Source organism: Pituophis catenifer, unplaced genomic scaffold (genome assembly GCF_029215685.1).
Source record: "Pituophis catenifer annectens isolate HBS135680 unplaced genomic scaffold, rPitCat1.0.hap2 SCAF_1, whole genome shotgun sequence".
In the NCBI taxonomy this organism is placed as follows: Eukaryota; Metazoa; Chordata; class Lepidosauria; order Squamata; family Colubridae; genus Pituophis; species Pituophis catenifer.
Genome location: NW_027256881.1, coordinates 38357157 through 38378656, shown reverse-complemented (window position 1 = coordinate 38378656; position 21500 = coordinate 38357157). Strand labels below are relative to the sequence as shown.

The 21500-nt window shown below is 39.0% G+C and overlaps 1 protein-coding gene across 3 annotated transcripts in view; it reads right to left on the bottom strand.

Moving 5' to 3' along the window:
- Window positions 1–14952, bottom strand: part of BCL2L11 (BCL2 like 11) — a 34121-nt gene extending 19169 nt beyond the window's left edge. For 2 of the 3 annotated variants that reach the window (XM_070948061.1, XM_070948070.1), the window contains exons 1-2: window positions 14896–14952; window positions 13049–13463 (exon numbers count right to left, since the gene is read on the bottom strand). In XM_070948061.1, coding sequence (XP_070804162.1) covers window positions 13049–13439 — 391 coding nt within the window. In that variant the 5' untranslated portion in view covers window positions 13440–13463; window positions 14896–14952. Of the gene's footprint in view, window positions 1–13033; window positions 13464–14895 lie in introns of all 3 variants that reach the window. The other variant, XM_070948052.1, reaches the window with a different exon arrangement.
- Window positions 14953–21500: the final 6548 nt, after the last annotated feature.

Below are 21500 nucleotides of genomic sequence, written 5' to 3'. Positions count from 1 at the left end.
GTCATTTCTCTGATAATTTCCAAACGGCACATATTAACATTATCTCTGGATTAAACATTGGGGGACTGTGATTTAATTTATGATTGTTCGCTGCCCATGGCCACTTGTTTGAAATAGGCAGCTACAGAAATAAATATTGACACCAGGCTCTGTAATCATGCAAAATCTGAGGAATAATTTCTCATATAAGCCAGCATTGCAGAGATGCTGTTAAAGGGCTGCATATCACATTAATCAAAACACTAGTATGTACTAAACTTCATTCCTTGCATATAAGCGACCAGCTACGATTTGTTATAGCTTCCTATTATTAGCAAAATATGAGATGTTTGGAACCAGGTTTACAGCTGTCTTCCAAATTATGTTTAAATGCACTCTTTTCAAAAGTCAAGAAGCATGCTGCTTTCTGCTCTCAAGTAAATTTACTTTAGAAGATGTCAAGCAGTTTCAGCTCAAGCAGTATATAGTCCTTAACTTATGACCGTCGTTACTTGTTTCTTAACAACTATTTGAAGTAATGATAGCCTCCAAAAAAATTCAGTTACAACCTAAATTTGAATTTAACTGTCCCCATGGTCATATGATCGCAATTGGTATATTGATCGAGCACTTGGCAACCAGCTTACATTTACAACTGGTTGCAGCCTCCTGTAGTCATGTGATCACGATTTGGGAAGTTTTTTGATGATTTCTAGCCAAAAAAACAAAAACAAAACCCTGCCATTATTTAAGATGGATTCACACTCAGGACTATGATGATTCCACTCTCAACTGTAGTAAAGTGGTAATAAAATCAGGTCTGGTCATGTGGTGAGTTAGGATTACAACAATTTATGGGAATTCCAATCCCAACTGAGGTTGCAAATCAAGGATTATCTGTGAATCTGTACTCACAGATACATTGAATACATGTATTCAAAACAAAAAGGGAGGCAGTATAGTCCTAAGTACCACTTGAGGCAATTACTTTTTCTTTTTTAAAGACATATTGAGTGTAAGGAAACATCTATTTTAAGCATGCAGGCTCAGGTAACTTATTCACAAATAGACGCTGAAGCAAACCATCAAAACTTATATACGTGATTTGTTTTGTTCTTTACAAATCCATCAGAACTCATCTTTTCTATGACATGGTTGGCACAACACACTGATTCCTATGCCCAGTTATTAGCCAAGGCCAAGATGCATAATAAAATAATGCATATTTCTCCTCATATATTCTGCTTTATTCCCCCCTCCTTCCTTTGTTTCTCCTATAATATAAGGACCCTCTGCGGGTATTACTCCGCTAGTCGTAGCTGACTTTAAAGGGTGGAGGTCATTTCTGCTTCTTTAAGCCATTGAGCCAGGGCTAACTGAAAATGTTTCCGCAGTCATGTGGTCAGCATAACATCACATTGCAGCACAAAATGTACAGTGAAACATGGAACGTTGTTACTCCAATAACATAGTAGTTGCAAATTCCTGAGTGCAGAATGTGGATAAGAAAAAACTGACATGATAATTTAAAAACTGTATTAGGACTAGATTCCTCCTAGGTTCATACATCACACTAACTGTGGTCCTTTTTTTGGCTCAATACAAGTTATCCTTGTTCAGCAACTGCAATTGGTTCATGATTCAATCATTAAGCAAAGCAGTCATTAAATGAAAAATCACATGATCTTTCTTTACTTTATTTTGCTTTGCTTTGCAGTGTTGGAAACATACAACTCGTAAACAGCTGGGAGAGTCCAAATGGTGGTGGAGGTTTCCAGAACTTGACTCATGAGGAAGCCAGGTAAAAGGGAAATCTTATAGCTCTTTCCTCTGCCCTTTGGAATGCTCACCCTGGGGCTGGGATAATTAGCAAGAAGAGAATTAATATCTGTATACATTCACTGGAGAGGAAAAGATTACCTCAGAATAAGCAAATACACAATGTGGAATAGAAATTGAAAGGAATGTGGTAGCGCTCTTGAGATTGCAAAACACCAGCCACTTAAGAGGCAAACAAAAGCCTTTAGCATGAAATTGATTAAGAGTCCTGTTAGTGTCAGACACAGCCTCAATTGGCTTGAAGGTTGTGATCAACTAATTAAGATCACAGAGCTGAGCTTGTTAACCTGTGTGGTTAGCGCTTTTTAGAGATGTGCTACAGCACAGAAGAAAGCAGCTCAGGGATAGGCAGCCTCTTTACGCAATCTCTCAGCTCTGTGGAGGATGAGGAGAAATCTTGTCATTTGCTCCCTATGTCACTCAATTCTATGCCTTTGAACTCTTCTTAGTTCTATGATTCTGGTCTAACGTCTTCCGCCAACAAAAATGAATGGAGAATATAAGCAAGAAATATTACAACTCTTTTTATACAAATTGTTCCACAAACTTGGCATTAAAAGCTTTAAAAGGATCATAAGGGAATATCTATAACTCTCAATCTCACAACAATCACTCGCAGAGCAGTGAAAATGTTAAGCAAATGTGCCTGGCTCCAAACTGGGTGGAAAATTTATTTCAGAGCCAAACTAACATTTCATTGGTCTACAAATGTATTGTTTTCACATTATAGTTGAGAAAGATTATTATCAGGTTTCAAAATAAAAGTTTATATCAGGCTCAATTTTAGTTGCTTAGTAAGCTGAAATCCATTCAACAGTCCTCTTGCAATACTAGTTGACTCAATTTTTCAATCATTTTAAAGGAGAACTAGCTTAATTCATCATATCAGAAAAGAAGGCTTTCTACAATTATATTACAATGCCATTTTTTCCGCCTAAAATTAAACTACTGAACTCTAATTTGATCATCATACCTGTACATGTAATTGTATACTACCCTGTTTCCCCTAAAATAAGACCTCCCTGGATAATAAGCCCAATCGGGCTTTTGAGCGCATGCGCTAAAATAAGCCCCCTCTAAAAATAAGCCCTCCCCGAAAATATTAAACTGCATGTGCAGCCAGCCCTCGCCATTTCCTCTGGTTAGAGTTAGGGAGACAGAGCTGGAAATCAGATAAGATGGCAAGAAGAGCCCCCACATGCCCCAAAATAATAAGACCTCCCGGAAAATAAGGCCAAGTCCTTATATCAGGGTGCAAAAAAATATAAGACAGGGTCTTATTTTCAGGGAAACACGGTAATAGTACCATCATAGAAATCAAAATAATTCTCAGTATGTTCAACAGTGGAGGAAGCCAAAGTAGCATTTAGCAGTGTTTGCAGGATTAGGCTGCTTTTGATGTAATGAAAAAACCAGCATCAATGCTGCAAGCTCTGCTCATTTTGCGATTCATGCAGTATCACAACATATGTAGAAAGGGGTGGAGCTTGCATCACAACTATACAATGCTGGGATTTTTTTGGGTCTGATTCTTTTTGCCTCTCCTGTGGGACACCTATGGAATACTTGTATTCCTTGAACTACTTCGGAGTATTCTTTTCCAAGTTCTGAATGTATTCAGTTGCACTAGCCAAACAAATACCTTATTTATGAATGAAGAAATGTTGGCTGAGCCATTCAAGATCACATTGAAACAAACAACATCATTAGTAGACTTTTGGATGAAAGTGCACAGAGAATAGGAACTTAAGTGAAAGGATACTGAAGATCTTAATGGCTTTTGTTTCAGCACATAAAATAGCCAAACTTTCATAAAAACCAAACCGGTGTTATTGAAACAGGCTGAATGTTATGCAAACTTTTGAAGATTTTATTTAAACAAAAACACTCCAGACACTGACAAAATATACCAACATATACAAACTCATACTTCCCACTATGATGCTTAACCAATGGATTATGTAAAATGGAGGGGAAAACATTAATGATGTTTTATTTAAGTATACACTTTATTTCCCCCCTTTTTTTAATGAAACCATCACAGATTACTTCATTAAAATTAATCCTATTTGCAGTTCTGTTACTCTCATATGAATTAATAAAATATATAAAAATGATTCTTCCCAAATCTAACTCAAATACATCAGATCTACTAGTACATCCCCTGATAGTTCAGAGCTACGTATAAGAAAATCCCAAACTATAAAATGCCACTCAAGCAAGTTCCAACACCAATGTAGTATTCAAGTTACGTACGTGACATCTAGTGCCAGCCAAAATATTTTGATGCCTGAGGCAGAAAATTGGCAAAGTAGAAATTAGAGCAGAATCAAATCTTAGAGCAACCTTGGCCAAAAATAATACTACTATTTCTGCCAATGGGAATGTGTATAGTAATAGGTGCCTCAGCAGTCTGAGAAATAAAGTATAGCTTCAAAAAATGTCATCCCATGATCTGTTTATAAGCAACTCAGGGATTTCTGGATGAAATCAAACTAACTAGACCAAGAAAATAGTATCACCTTGTATTTATTAACATGGCATCTAATTTAAGTGGTAGAAAGGACTCTCCAAAAAGAACAAAATTGTTAAAAATTAAATTTAAAAATGTTATACTATGCAGTGTTAAAATATAAGAACAATGTCATTAGATTTGGGCAAAAACTAATCAGTGAAGTTCTTCATTAGGAAAAAAAGGCAATGATTTACACTGTCCTCAATTATATAGTGAGATTTCTGCATATTACACAGAAATCAAACTATACCAAGAACCTGGAGGATCAGAAATTGAGAGCCACCTGCTTAAGCTTTGTATGTCATTTGACAAGATGTTAGTTTCACATAACCAGACAAAAGCAGAAGTGTTCAACTAGCTACCAAAATCATATAAACATATAATGGGACCTATGGGACTGCAAAGGTATATAAAACCCTTAATTGATTCTAAATGACAGTTTCTGTAAGTCAAGAAATTAATATAAATGTTTCATGTGGTTAACCATGAAATCAATCTGAGGTTTTCATAAAGGACTTTCTGTGGGGCTGCAAGATCAAAAAGATTAGGAGTGTCAAGTCATTTAGTTATGCAAAATAGAAATACATTTTCAAGTCATAATATCCATTCAAAATACTAAAGCTACATTTAAACAATGGATATGATGTCAATGCAATCATTACTGTAAAAGATGTCCATCATGCACTACAATGTATCTCTGTTCTATTACATACATATACTTCTTGCTATTTCTCAGGATAACCACAATAAAAAAAAAAGTTTGAAATATGTCTATATCACTACTCTCATAAAGATTGTCATTGTAATAAATGTTTTAGTAAAATTCTGGTTAATTTTAATAAATGTTGCATTGGCAATATTTAAACATCAATTTAACATACCGTTCTGCCAAGCATAATTAACTTAAAGGGGTTATTTCTAGTTTATCTTCTCTACTGCAATAATCCTTTCCTGATCTGCCAATCTCTAAATCACTTTTGTGCCGGGTATCTTGAATTAAAAACATTTGCACTGTATAATATATAAACCTGTGTCAAGTGAGGAATTTCCTGAAAAGATCAGGAAATGGTCCTTGAAATACTTCTGAAATACTTCGAATCTCATGCAAGAGAAATGCAGAAGATAATACGCAATCATCTCACTTGCATACAATTAAAAACTACAGTCATGACAAAAATTAGAATTGGAACATATACCCTATGTCAGCAATTTAGGAGGCTTATAAGCATTTATATTTTATTTTGAAAATAGCTTAGGATTTCATTGATATACTGATACTAATATGGTGGAAAAGAAATGAAGATCCCACATATGAGATTTTTTTTAAGTGCTTTGTTTCCTCCCACCCTCCTACAAAACCCCCAAAACTGCTGCTGCTGCAGAGAAGCACAGGTGTTCCACACACACAAGGCATTGCTAATATAAGCTCAGAAAACCCAATAGAAAAGCAGTAAAACCTATTTGTGCTAAACTTATCAAAAAATCAAGAGTTTATCCTTATAACCAATCTCTCGATGTAACAAATAATACAAATACATAGTTCTCAATCCGATTAAGAACGCAACAAGAAAGAAAGGATGCAGGTATGCAAGTAACTTGGAGAAAACAGAGGACAGGAATCTTTCAACATTCTTAGCATAATGAATTGCTATACCCATATGGGCAACAGTCGCATTAATCGGAGGCAACACACTGAACAGCTGCTGGAATTTGATGCCACAGTAATCTGAGAAATGGAGCTGAACTCTTCATGCTTTGGAAATGAATTGCATACTTGCTTTTACCAACCCTTACAGGTTATTTACATCACTTTAATCTCATAAACATACTTCAATCAAAATACAGGGGACATTAAAAGCAGTTTTTAAAATATCCACAAAATATTATTAATATTTAATAAATTTTGCTTTAAAGTTCCTATCAGGAAACAGATTCTTTCATTCAACCAAATAACACGCTAAGAGCCAAAAATATGGTGGAGTGATTCAGAAACACAGGAAACTAAATGTAAAAATTATTTTAAACACATTTGACTCATTTCAAAGAGAGCATGAAAAGCATAGAATCAATACGAAACTAGCCTACTATACTAGAAAGCACTTTATACCAAACAGGACTAAGAGATAAAATTCTTAAAATATATCCGTATCATAAAATGGTCTGTTTGAACTATATCGTGAATGAATCAATGTCTGAAGAAAACAAAATGCTCATACAACAGCTTCCCTGGCCTTCAGCTGCTCTGAAATGTTCTCTCATCAGAGCAGTAGAAATTAGCATCCTCTACAGCACTACTGTATTTGAAGCAGATTCTTTATCACAAATATAAAGATAATGCAAAGAAATAAAAATTATAACCAGCCAAGTACTATTTGTTCAAATATTGTTCTTTTGTTTCTTTGCAAGGATTCTTTTATTACAGGTATGGCCACATATACTTCATTTCACATTAATCTATATACTACTAAAACTCTCATGTATGTAACTTTTAACTGGATGAAACAGTACATCATAAGAGTTTTAAATCAAGGTTATATCAAATGGGTTAATTTACAGAATGTGTTCAGAATCCAGGACCCATAATTCCCATGCAATGGAAATTTGGCAAATTTTATTAAACATTTTATGACATAATTAAAAATAATGTATTTCCTGTGGTCAACTCCTGAAGTTTGACTGTACTATACAATTCAACATGGACTGTTTTTCAAGACAGATATATCTCTAAATATCTCCCTAAACTTTTAAGAATTTTTCAGATACGTTATAAGCTCTGCCACTGTTGAAGGCATTGAGGAATCTGGTAAGGAAATATCTTTGGAACGATGACCCAAGGGTCAAAGATTGTCTAGTAATCATATAAAAGCATTGGGTGTATTAAACTCCTCAACTATTCAAACAGGTTTTGAATGTTGGCTGGAATGTTTGAAATATTTTACTATGTAACACTATTGCTGTAGCAAATAGCTAATTATTATACTGAATTTGAAAATTACATTGTACAAAAAAGCATAATTATGAGACTTCCATAATCAAGCACAAATGCTAGATATAACTATTTACTTTTTGTTCACTTCTAAGTCATTATTAAGCATCTAAATCAAATACAATGCCAGTCATTTCAAAAACTTGAGAAACCGGAGTATCGTCTTCTTTACAGGATGAAAATCCTAGTAAGAATATAATTATATTGTTTTGCAAGTCAATTAGTCAAAGTAGATCAGCTGAGATAAACAGGTAAAATAAATTACCCAGTTTTTCTTTTATCCCTTCTCATTTTTCACCTCTACAAAACGATTCAAGAAACAGAGTTGGCACAGAGGTTCTTCAGCTACTACTCACAAAGCAAGTATGTTTGCGCTTCCAATTGTCAACACAGACTGTATTGGAGTCAGAAGGACCTCTAGTGAATTTCAGGAAGTGTAGCAGCAGCAACCCGGGAAAGAAAAAGGAAAACACTGCCACGACTTTCCTTATGCAAGCCATAACCCATTCAAACCAGAAGCAATTACTTTTAACTGCAAAAATGATTTTTTTTAATAGAAGCAGAACTATGAGGGAAAAAACATATATTACAAAAGGATTATCTATAATGCAAAAACCATTTATAGGTAAATTTTTCACCAACTTGAAATCTATGCCAATACTTTGGCCATTGTTCACAGAACTGAATGCTGAATAAATACATAAAAGAATATTGTATCTTTCATGTTTTTCAGGGCACTTGAAATAAAAAGTTCAGTGCCAATTTTTTTTGAAGAATATAATCTGTATTCACCAGATATTATTTAGGTAATCTACAGAAATAAGAACATGTAAATAGTGTACATGTCATAGCTGTTTTTTAAAAAACAAGGTATCTTTTCCCTTGGTCATCACATACAAAGTTGTTGGATATAATTTGGCATAAACAGTATGTCATCTTGATGTTAAAATTGCTCCTTCTGTGAAAGTAGGCATTCTTTTTAGTGAGCTTGTTAAACTTGCAATAATCTCAGAAAACAAACCAACTGGGCAGTAATATAAAACACAAACTTCCTTTTTTGTCTCAATTAATTTACACCTTCAGCATAATTGTGTAGGTTTTTTTTAGTCTACATTACTTATTCTTTCTTGTGTCATTTCAAATGACTTTTCAATATTCAACTGACTCATAGTATATTTGTATCTCAATTAGTATCATCATTGTGAAGCACTATTTCCTACTGAAAATAGGAAAGCAATGTGTCTATATTTAAAACAATTCAAACATAAGATCAGTTTAACCTGAAATATGAAAAGATTATATAAGCTGCACAATGCAAATAAACCTCCCCTTCATCATTTTAAACTCAGATGTAAACTTTGCCTGAAGTTGCAAGAAAAAGATGATCTTCAGAACTTTTTTAAAAAATGACACAAGAATAAATTTTTCATTTAAACTCATCATAAATGAACATGATTAAAATTCATAATCCCTGTTACTTAAGTAAAAGAAGATGTGCACTTAACTTGGCTAGTTAATTCTAAATGGTTTATTCTGCATATTTTCTCATACATAGGTAATAAATAATAAACGGTGTTTAAGGTATCACAAGTCATTTGTTGGAGGTTTTCTGCAAATTTTTTTTAGCATAGATAACTTTTAAAAAAACTTTACATTAAAACAACAAAAAATCAAGTTGTAGATTTAAAGGTGGAAAGAAATCCTAAGAACTGACTCTGAGTAATAAAACTACATATAAAAGCTAGGACAAGAGCAAATCTGTCATTTTGTACTCCTAAACTATCTCCTTTGAGGTTTTTAAAAACCACACTGTAAGACTTGACAATCTTCACAAATCACTAGACTATGGTGAGTTTGCCCAGCTTATAGTAATCATTAGTTTCAAATTATTTAGTTAGTTTTTGAATTTCATAAAAAGATGCAATTATTTTTCAGTTAATGTTTTCAAAACTCATTTGCCCATGTTCATTTTTAAAGAAATTTGTAAACTAAAACATCCATTTGAAGAAAAATTGTTGATTGTCAGGATCCATCCAAACTATGTCCCATATGGGTCTTACATATTCTATAAATCATATATTGATATAAAGCCATTTACCTGGTCTGCTGAACTTTAACAAGCACTAATTTTTGTTTGCCTACACTATTTCTAGAATATCTGCAGAAGGTGGTCTTGACATCACGGAAGTCTTTGTATCTTCCAAATAGTTCTCTGAAACTATGTTTATGTTCTGTTCTAGAGGAGTAACTTAATTTATCAAGAATATCAAACTTTTCAACTTAGAAAATAAACTCTTACGTTCTTAAAAATCCTATGTGTACTGTCCACAGCATACATCCTATTGAACTTAACAACCCTAGCATCTGTGAAATGTGTAAGAGCATTTTTCATTAAACAAAATCTGAGCCCATTTGTACAATACAATCATAGAACTATGGAGTTAATGTGGTTCAACCCTCCCTAATGTGGTGGAAAACCAATTAGACTATCCATAAGAGTGGTTCATCCAGGGATGAAGAACCCACAACACCATCAGTAAACTACTCCTTTCTTCCTGGCAGGGTCCACTTTTTTCAGATCAGCTGAGTGCTGATCAATCAACTGAGAAAGGAACCAACAGACCAGCTTGTCACCTGAGGCAGACATAGAGTACTGGAGGGACTGACCCAAAATCACTCAGACAGCTTTCACACCTAAGGCGGAACCAGAACTCACAGCTGCCTGATTTCTAGCCTGGTGCCTTAACCACCAGACTAAACTGGCTCTCCAAAGTAACTATTCCACATTTATACTATTTCACCATCAGAAAGCTTTTTCCTTATATTAAAATAAAGCTAAGTATCTACAATTTATGCCCATTACTTCTGGATCTAGTTTCTGTGGGAACGAAAATTAATTCATGACCAGCTTCTATATGGTACCTTTCTATGTACCTGAACAAAACTGAAGAATGGCTATATCATTTAAGCAACAAAGAAGATTATATAGCATCAATGATAGCTGCTCTAAGATTGGATTTTTCTCCTCAAGAGATTGGATAAATCAATCTTCTACATGAATACTTCTTAATATAATTTCATTTCTTAGCAGAATTTAAAATGATACATTATATTTTCTTCTGTTACTTTCACATATTATATAAAGTCCAAACTCCTAGGAACAGGGCAACAAATGAAATAAAACAATCATTTCTAGTAGAACCACTGGCTTAACCAATTCAATACAAGCAGGCTGCTGAAAATACTCAGTAATGTACATATTTGACCTCCAATAACATGCAATGCCCCTTTTCTACTTGTTAACTTCATTCTTTACTACTGTTGCCATCTCTCCCCAAACAAAGCTCCTCTGTTTTAACAGCTGTAGGCAGAGATTCAGTAAGTGTAATTTTCCCCATTACTGCATTTCCTCACCAGAAAAAGCAGTATTTTAAAAATGCTGCAAAACCTCTATAATTCAAGGTAACAACTGCTTGCACCACGTTATCTGAAATAGAAAAAAAATCACTCATTTTACAGTTTACATATTGTGTGTGTGTATATATATATATGTATATGTGTGTATGTATGTATGTATGTATGTATGTATGTATGTATATGTATATATATATATATACACACACACAATTATCACCATCTACCACCTAATCAATAGGCTGTACAATTTCCTGAGATGCATTCAATATTCTATTCTTTCAGATATGCCAGGCAAATTAAGCCCCAACAGAATCTATTTTAAAAACCAAGGGATTTTTTTTTTCCTCTCTAGATTCTGATTGGTGGAATTTTCAGGAAGTACCTTCAGTTTCCATGGTAAAAAGTGGAAGGTAAACATGCCTGCAATATAAGGCTAAGATGCCTAAGCCACTTTAAAAAGGATATATGCTCTTGGGGGTATACTGGCTTAAGTGCATATCTGTGCAAAGTAGCTTCTCTTACTCCTGGTTTAGTGCTATATAAACACTGCACTCAAAGCAGGAAATCAGCTATGCTGAACCACAGGGAATAGGATGCACTACACCACCTCATGCATATATACCCCAAATGGGAATCAAGTAGGAACATACTTGAATCAATTTGCAGAACACCTAAATAGTGTTAACCTTTTAATTTTTCATTAGACAAGACCTCTTCTTAAAAGGCCATTGGACTGGACGATCATAACAAACATGCTCTTTTTCCTAGAACCTCTTATGGGAGGTTATTACATGACCTAAAGATACTTAGCAAACAAAATTAAACATTTTCATTTTTTTAAAAAAATATAACCAATTTATTTATTTCAAAAGGAGAGGAAGATTGGTGCAGTTTAAAGCAACAATGGCTCAGCATCCCATTCAGGAACTGGATATTGTACAGAAACTGTATATTGTAGTTATCTGAAAGCACACATCCATCATTTTTTTCAGGAAAAGAAATACAGAGCTCTTGATCACTGCATACTTTAAAAAAACCTTCATTATAATAAAAGAAAATTTAGAACTCAGTTACTCGACACACCTCTACTCAAATTATACAAAAATGTTCTGAAAACCAATTATTCACTCAGAAGCCAAATAAAGCCCATTTTAACTAGCACAAATCCATTGGATAAGCATGGAAGAAAGTGGAATGAGTGGAATTCAAAATCTCTACATGGAATAAGGCAGAGATATCCTCCTATGTTTCTAAACGATGCAAAGAAAGGACCAAGAAAATGTCATTGGACATTTTGGTTATAATCCTCATCTAGGGCCAAACTATAGGGACCATAAACACATTGCTTCCCATTTCTTCTAGTTTTCAGTAAAGGAATGAATAGGCATAGGTGGCCTACTCTGGATAATAGCATTGACACTCAACGCTATATGCCCTAAGATGGAAGTGCTTTTTGGCATCAATGGAAACTCCCATCCTGGGGATAATAACTGTGAGACTGTGATTTTCACTTGTAATAAAGGAATAAAGATTTAAAATCAACTTCTGAGTGTACTATGGTCCTAATCCTTGACCATTATCTCCATTCTACTATGTCATTTTCAAACATACACTGCAAATGACATTTGCATGCAGTAATACAATTTAGATCTTACTTCTTCCAAAACCACAAACATTTAAAACACTTTCCAAACAAAAGACCACTATTATATTTTCAACAAGCTATAAACCTTGTTTATTCTGGTTGAAATTTCTGGTTCATTTGAATTTTCTCCCCATTTTTTTTTCTATATTACAAAAAGTTATCCTTATGAAAATTTATCTTTATTTTCATTCTAATTACTTTCATTTTATCAAAACATTTCATTTTACCTGGTGACCTTTAAAAAGAACTCCATAAATTAGTCAGTACATTTATCCTTAGTCGTCATTATGGGAGGGTTAGTTGCAAAATTTTCAAATGCTAGCATTTATTACATTTGTATCCACCTTTCCTTCAAAAAGTTTCATGTTCTTTTTTTTTTTATTTCCCCTATTTTTATGCCTATAAAGTAAGCTTAAATGGAAAGAAAATGATGAAATCAGGATCACCCAATGAGCTTGAAAGCTGGGTAGGGATTTAAACCTGGATCTCCTCTATCCAACATTTTAATCAGTATAGCGCGCCTTAAACTGGAGTTCTAGTACTACATAAGACAAATTATTTCTTAGACCTAAGCTCCAAACCACAAACACAGCTTCAAAGGGGAGTAGGAAGTGTTGACTGCATTTCAAAGATGAGTGTAAAAGTTTCTTACCATGCTCTTGCTTACCCATTGCACTTAGATAATGATTGATAGCTTGACACGGAGGACTTGGAGTCTGTGTTGCTTTGTCACAATTCATAGGTGCAGGACTCCTGTCGATGTCAAAAGAGAAATACCCACTGGAGGATCTGGAGAGCAGTGGGGATCTTCTTACAAACATGAACAACGGGGATCTGGTAGCAAATGGACTGGGACTGGAGGGTGGTGCCAGTGGTCCCTGAGGGCTACCGGGTGATGAACTGTCCCGTTCACCCAAATGATTACCTTGATATTCAGTTTGTAAGGAGGTAGGGGCCCCAGGCCGAAGGTGATGAGGCTGAGCTGGCCTTTCAGCAGGCTGCAATTGTCCACCTTCTCTCTCACATTCAGAATTTAAATCAGAAGATTGTTTTGCCATTTGGTCTTTCTTTTTCCCCCAACCCTGGAAGAAGGAAATAAAAAAAGGGGGGGGAGAGAAGAGAAAAACATCTCAAATTACACAAAGTTCATTCAAACTTGATAACAGTGATGATGACTTGCAATAGATAGAAATCACTATCAACATATTAGCAATGCAAATTCCATGACATTTTACATTCACCACAGGATTTCAAATCTATTAATTAACCTTCCATCCATGTCAAACTTGGAAAATAAAAGACTAGTAATGGATAAAGGTGTTTTGCTATATCCAATCCAGTATCTCTCAGGGGGTAAAAAGGCTGTTGTTGAAAAGAAAACAAAACAGTCACAAAAGTTTTCTAAGACAAAACCTGGGGGCCAACTAAGCAATATTCCAGGTCTGATCTTTGGAGAGGGAAGGGCAAAGGAGCCAACTGACTTTGTTTTGCTTTTTTTTTTTTTTTTAAAAAAAGGGGGGTGATGGTGAAATATTTAAACTCAGGATCCGCACCCTCCAGCCCTCCAAGTTCTATACAGGAGGATCAGATACAGTGTTGAAATGTTAGAAGTAGATGCGGTGATTGTGCAGGACGGGGAAGTCGGCCAGGCTCTCGCTCCATTGTTCTATCGAATATGCTGATCACAGCAAGTCTGGAAGGTTTGGCAAGAGCAATCAGTTGTAAAAGTGCGTCACAATAGTTTGTACACTGCAAAGTGCTCCTCTGTTCACTCCACCTCCCCTCATCCTTCCACGGCTACGATCAAATCCTTCTCTATACTACACGCGGGGAAAAACGTCTCACTTGGCACCTTTAGAAAATCCACACTCATTAAGTTCAGGGAGCGGCGAAATCAAGAGCAAAAAAAAAAAAAAGGCACGAGCGAGAAACGACAGGTCACCCCAGCCGCAAGGCAAGGGTCGCAGCCTGCCTGCCTCCCACCCACCCCGCTCCAACTCACCTTTTATTTACTTTCGTTCAAACGCCCGTGTCCCGCGACTGGACTAGGCGCTCACGCAAACAACAACAACAACAACAACAGGTTGTAGAAAAGGCCGGCGCAAGCCAAGCATCCACCACCAAGTTGGGGAACCATCGCAAGCAGGGAACAAAAAAGGTGATGGTGCGGGGAGTGGGGGGTGCGGGGGAAACAGCCCCGCGCCGAGACTTGGAAAGAAATCCAAGGCCAAGTCACCCCATCCGCCTCGGGAAAGCCCCTCCCTCGCTGCTGAACGACACCGGGGGAGAGCTGCGGTCGGGGCCGCGAGAGACAGGTCGCTTCCCACCGAAAGCCCAACAAAGGGAGCGCGAGTGCAAGGCAGGAGAATAACAGAGCCAGAAACAGACACGCAAAGGGGGAGGGGACAGCTAGAGGAGAGGGTGGAGACTCGGGAGCACACCAAGATACCCCCGGCCCCCAATCCCGCCCCCTGCGCCCCCCTCCCCTCCCTCCCTCCCGCCGGCCGTACTTACGCGTCAGGGTTTCTGAATCATCACAGAGGCAAGCCGGACTCTTCCCCGGGCGCCGAGGGCGGCTGGTAAGCAACACGCTCGCGCGCCTTTCGGAGATTGCTGGCGTCTGGCCGCGCGGACCGAACAGCAGCCAACCGAGCGACAGCAAGATCCCCGCGCTCTGCCTCTCCGGGGGAAAGGGAGAGAAAGCCCTCCCCGTCGCCAATAAAAAATAAGGCAGCAGGGCCAATCCGGGCGCGTTAGAGGCGGCCCGGCTCCGCCCACAGCGCGAGGGCACTGTTTACATTTATATGCTTGTTTGGGGGGGGGGGGGCGGAGGGAAGGCACACATACACACACGCGCGGCCTGCCACAACCCCTGCGCTGCGCCGCGGCCCGCCCTGCTCCTTCCCTCCTTATGTCCTCAGGAGCTTCCTGAAGCCGCCGCGGTGACGACGGCAGTCGTGATCGAGAAAGGCTGCTGACTTGCAGCAGCCACGCTGGGCTCTGCTTCGCGTTCTCTATGGACGCCCACCTTCCACTTCTCTTCTTAAAACGTGCCAGCAACAACGGGGAAGAATCCGAGACGCTGACAACTAGCAAACCGTTTCCGTAGAGAAAACCGTTTTCGCTTGACAAAAGCAGAGATGCAGCCGCACCCCGCGATATTTGTTACTCCCCCCCCCCCCAACAAGCTTCATAAAAAAATAAAATAAACCACTAGACTCCACCTCTTCCCTGGTTTAGAAGCTTCACATCCCAAGATGATTCATTCTGTCCAGGGAGAGAATTCTAGCCTTGTGGAAGAGTAGACATGACCAATGAACATGATTTGTATTTAGATGACTATCACCTAAACATTGGGAAGAGCTTGTCACAATAAAAGCACAATGCAAAATAGTCAGGAGCAAAGGCATCAGAGGCCAAAAATATAATCATCTGGATAATGAAGTGCAGACTTTGAAATGAACTACAAGTCATGCTTGAGGGTTGAAGCAGGAGGAGTTCAACAGAGAGGTTGAGCAGCAATGATGGTGCCATCACCAAATAGGCCCCTCATCTTCCTGGCATCAGCTAAACACAGCACCAGAGCTTTTGTCCCCTCCACACTTCTCAATACCATGATCTTTATTGCAGAATATATCGAAAAAAATTCCAATCTAGGTCTGATTTTTAAGGCATTACATATTAGCATCAGTATTTTGAGGTAGGTTCCAAAATAGACATCAGAGGCAGATCACTGAGAATGTGATTTTGACCATGCAGTACCAAACTATAACCAGGCTGAAGCCTCCAAAACATTGGGGTGAGCAAAGCGGAACTGAGTATGTACCAGTATGTATTTATCAAATTTCTACGCTGCCCGACTCCCAATGACTCTGGGAGGCTTACAGCAACCAAGACAAGAAAATTACAATAAAGCCAATTAAAAAGAAGATGAGGGAAAGATAAAGGATAGCAAGAACAGATTGAACAGAAACAAAGCAAAGTCTCACTCTCCCTTACCAAAGGCCTGGGTAAAAAAAGGATCTTTACAATCCTTCTAAACACCAGAAGAGTGGAGGCTATCTGGATCTCAGGGTAGCCTCATTTCACAGAGTAGGCATTGCTACAAAGAAGTCCTTATTAGATGACACTGCTTAATCAAAGGAAATTGAAGCATGCCAATCCTACTCAACTGAATTGGCCAGCAGTATGATGGGAGACAGTGGTCCTCAAATAACTAGGTCCTGTGCCATGTAGGACTTTAAAGATTATGACCAGCATCTTGAATCACACTCAGAAACAAACTGACAATAAATATGGGTCACAAAACAGGGGTGTTATAGGCATATCAATGTGCTGCTGTGATCTGGACCAGTTGGAGCCTCTGAATGTTTTTCAAAGCAGCCCTATGCAGAATACATTGCAGTAATCAAGCCATGAGGTGATCAGAGCAAGAGTGACTGACTGAAAAGTCTCCAATCTAAGAAATGGCACAACTGATACATCACATTAAGTTGTATTATAAAGGCCTTCATAGCCACCTGCTCATTGAGCAGAAGATATGAGTCCAGGCCAACCCCCAGATTTTGCATTGTTTTTAAATGGGAAAATGCAACCTATTGTGCAAATGGAATAAACCCCCGATTTAGGTGATCCAAACACTTACAGACTCCTGGTCTTGGTAGGATTCAGTTGGAGACAGTACCTCCTCATCCAAAACTCACAGCCTCCAGGCCCTGGAACAGAACTGTGACAGCCTCATTTGGCCAGCCCATGGTTGAAAAATATAGTGAAGTATTATCAGTATACTGATGATTCCAAACCAACAGCTGAGCTCACTCAATGGTTTCATGAAAAAGGAGGAGAGAGAGAGAGTAAAATCCTGTGGCATTTTACCCACAAGGGGCTTAGGAAGTGATCTCATCCCTCAAACCAAGACCAACTGGAATTGGCTCCAGAGAAAGGAAGACAACCACACAGAACTGGTTCAAAAGGAAACTGTGGTCAATAGTATTGAAAGCGACTTAGAAGTCAAAGAGCACAAGGATGGATGTACCACCTCCATCCTATCTCTGCCACAGGTTATAAACAAGTTCAACCAAGGTTGTCTCAGTAATAACTCCTGATCTGAAACCAAATTGAAATAGGTTTAGATTATCCATTTCCTCCAAGGTTCTCTTCAGCTGCAGACAGACTACCTTCTCAATAAGTGCCCTCCCCAGGTGAAAAGTTGTAGACTGGTCATATGTTCAAAATTTGTTAGAAAGTTGTCAGATGGCCTCTTGAGGAGGGGTCATACCACTGCTGCTTTCAAGGCATGAGGTATCACTCCCCTCAACAAAAAGGGCAATACCATAGAATGGATCCAATGGCAGGTCATCTTCCTGGCCATCTTTATGACCCAGAGAGGACTGGATTTAGTAAGCAGGTAGCCAAGCTGACAGCACAGAGAACCTTATCCACTTCCTCAATAGTCAGCAGTTCAAACTCATCAGAGATCATACTTCCAGATTGTGCCCTATGCACCTCAACCTGCCCAGCCCAGTCAGTGTCCAGTTGAAGTGAATTTCGTGTTATTTACTAGAAAGCCTGAATAATCCTCAGAGCAGCCCACAGTTATTTTCTAAGAGGCCCTCCCTACCCAACATGGTCCAGGTCATCTTAAACCAGGCTGCTGGATAGCAATAAATTCTTTCTTGCTCTTTCTGGGACACTGCAGATCATCCAGAGCAGGGTATGTTCTCACCTGTGAGGCTGGGAATGTCTCATCATTAGTACCTCTGCATGCTTTCTGGATCCCTGCTCTGCCTTATCCGATTCACAGAGAATGTAAAAATGGTCATCAGAATATTGCCGGTATTGTGGCCTAAATCTTTGAATGACTTTTTCAACAGACAATATGCAACTTAAATGCCACAAGCTGAGCAACAGTGTTCTGCTGCTATTTTGGAAGCTGCCTGACAGAAAAGACTGTAATCCCTTTATTACAGTGCTACAAATTCTCACTTGAGTCACTCCTGGAAGATATTAGAGTTAATATTTTCAAAAATAACTGAGAACCAACAATCAAAAGGCCACGCTCTTCCTTCCTCTTCCCAGCAGAAATCATCCAGCAAATTAATTGAGATAATTTTAAGTTAGATTGGAATGATCTAACCCAATCCAATTCTTTTCCCTCTCAATACGGTGCATCTGTCAGTTTTGCTGTTCTGTCTTAACATATTCTCTGAACCTCCCCAGCTCAATTCATCTTAATACATGACATTCTTACCAAGATTACATCACTCCATCGATCAGCAAACACTTCATCAAAAAAAGGGGGAGGGAGGAAAGCTGGATTCCTTGTCCTATATTACTTGTTTTTAGGTTCTCTATATGTGGAAATTTATAAATATTTTAATGTTGATTTACATTCTAAAATGTTTAACTTTATTTTTAATTATTCCCTGCTTTAATATGATTTTAACATTGTGTAAGTCATAACTTGTATCAACTGTAAAAGTAAAATGACTGTTTGGCATTGGTGGCATTGATTATCCACCAGCAACTAGTATCAACAGCCATCTCATATCTCCAAACAGGATCTCAGCAATTAGCACATTGACTACATTACATGGTAACTGGGTTCACATAACAAGTTAACATATAGTCAACTGAACAGTGGTTTACTGAGCTATATAATCCATTCGTTCATTCTTCTACTACAGCTAACACTGTCTTGTCCAGATTCAGCCATACAGTACTTCAGAAAGTGTCCTTTTCTACCATCCTGTCCAATTTAAGCTCCTCGAAGACTTGTGTCATACCATGCCATCTTTCCTTCTTCCAATCCTTTTGCTTTTACCTCATCATCAGTCTTCCATTTCATTCTCACAACTAAGAGTACAAACTTCATTTCACAAAAGTATTCCACCAAATTCCTACAGCATGAACCCCACACTTTATATTCTGTTTTCACAAAACAGAATCACGAAATCAAGCTGTGCCGATTCCACAACGTATTTAAAATTTACTTGATTCACACATTACACCAAACCCCTATATTGCTTTGCATGATAGATAACCCAGATAGTTCCAGAAGTGCTATTTCTCAATATAAAAAACTCAGGTTAAATAACAACCCCCCCCCCCAATTCAACTACAAGGTTGAATTGTAGTTCAATTTGAGGGTTGGCTTCAAATATTCTATCTCACACAGAGTCAATCCAATATATCTAGTTGGTTCACAAATAGGCCATGCAAGTGATAGTCCTCCTCAACTACTGCTTTCCAGCAATTGGAATATACAGGTAGAATCCTTCTTTTTCATGAATGTGCTTAATCCCTTCTTGAAATAATTTAAATTGGTGTCCATTATTACATCTTGTGTCACAGCAGATGGCAGCACCTAGACTAACTTGCTTGGTTCAAGTCAAAAAAGCTAAGCAAGGTCAAACTTGATTAATATTTGGATAGGAGACTATCACGAAAACACAAGGATGTAGACTGGGCTAAGAATTTAAAAAATCTTACAAGGAAATGGCAAATTATTTCTGCATTGTTACCGATAAAACTACAAGTTCATGTAACTGGAATAAAAAGGCTTCTCCTTTCCACCCCAACATTTCCACAGTGCTACACAAAGCAGCACAGAGAAGATAAGGTAAACAACCCTCTCTCTCCCTCTGTGTCTCACACGCAATCTTTTGAAGAACGGTCTTTTCTCTCTACCCAACTTTTATTTTTTTCCCCCGCTTTGAAGATCGTAGGGAAGTCCCGTACAGGGACAGCACACGTGCCGTTAAAGTTTCAACGAACTTAAATTTCTCCACCTCCCCCCCCCCCACACACACACACCCCTTTACCAACAGAATCAATCCACCTACCAAATCGTTTTAACTTCCTCCCTTAGAGAGATCTGGGATCATTCACCACATTCTGACCAAGGAGAAATGCCAGCGCCTCTCACTCAGCATCGATCCCGCGGGCGACACTGCAAATTACTGTACGTTAGCAACATCTGGAGAGCTACAGTTCATCCGCAAAGCTCCTGAAAGTCTCCCCCATCCGTTGCAATGTCACGCTTTTGAAAGGCCCCTGACCCTCCTCCGCTTCAGGCCGACTGCGCCTAGCAGGGAAGTCTCCACCGCGAGCCTCAGTAGCCGGCGAGAGGGAGGGAGGGAGGGAGGGAGAAAGAGACAGACCACCGCGACTCGCCTCCAATCCCAATGTGGCCAATCCTTGCTTGGGATTTGGGACTGAGAGGAGGAGGAGGAGGAGATGAAAGTGGGGGTGTGGGGTGTGGAGAGAGATCCTGGCTTCCAAGCTGCCGGGACTCCCAACTGCAGAGATTGCTTGGCTCTGTTCCCAGCCCTCGCCGCGCGCTCAAAACAACAACAGCAACAAAAAGCTGCGGTCGAGACTTGCCCGCCTGCCTGGCTCCCGGCCTCGGTAGCCAATCATTCAGCGAGCAGCCTCGTCCGTAGAGAGAGAGAGAGAAAAAAAAGAGGCGAGAGCGAGGGCGGATGAGCCGAGTCTGTGGCGGGGGAATAACAAGGGTTCGGGAGACGTTAGCGCGAAAGTTTCCGCCGAGGCGCTCTGGCTTTTGCCTTACCTCGCCTGGTCCCCCCACCACCACCGGTTCTTCGCGAGAAAAAAAGTGCTCCTTTTCGGGGGGCGCAGAGTTTCTCCCTCGCATGGTCGGGCTTTTGGTTTGGACAGCCGAAAAGCCTGGCCCGGGACTTGCCTCTGCCTAATAAGCGGCAGTCACCCCCTTTCTCCCCCCCCCACCCCAGTCAAGGTGGTCCTCTCACCTGAGGCAGGAATCTCACGAGCGCCTCCCCTTCCCTCGCAGGACAATGCAAGCGTAACGAGCTAAGTAATTAGTAAATTGTTGCCTCGTCGGGACAAGAAAAGCTCTTGCCCGAGGTGGTGCTTTCTATATGCCCTAACGGAAGGAGTGGCGTGTAAAAACGCACGTGCGGACACACACACACATACGCACGCACGCGGTGTAAGCAAAAAGCTCTTTTTGCCATTGTCTAAGGAGGCGACTTGAGGATAACAGAATAACACAGTTGGAAGGGACCTTGGAGGTCTTCTAGCTCAACCCCCTGCTCCAACAGCCCCTGCCCCTACCTACAACATTTTCAAGACAATCT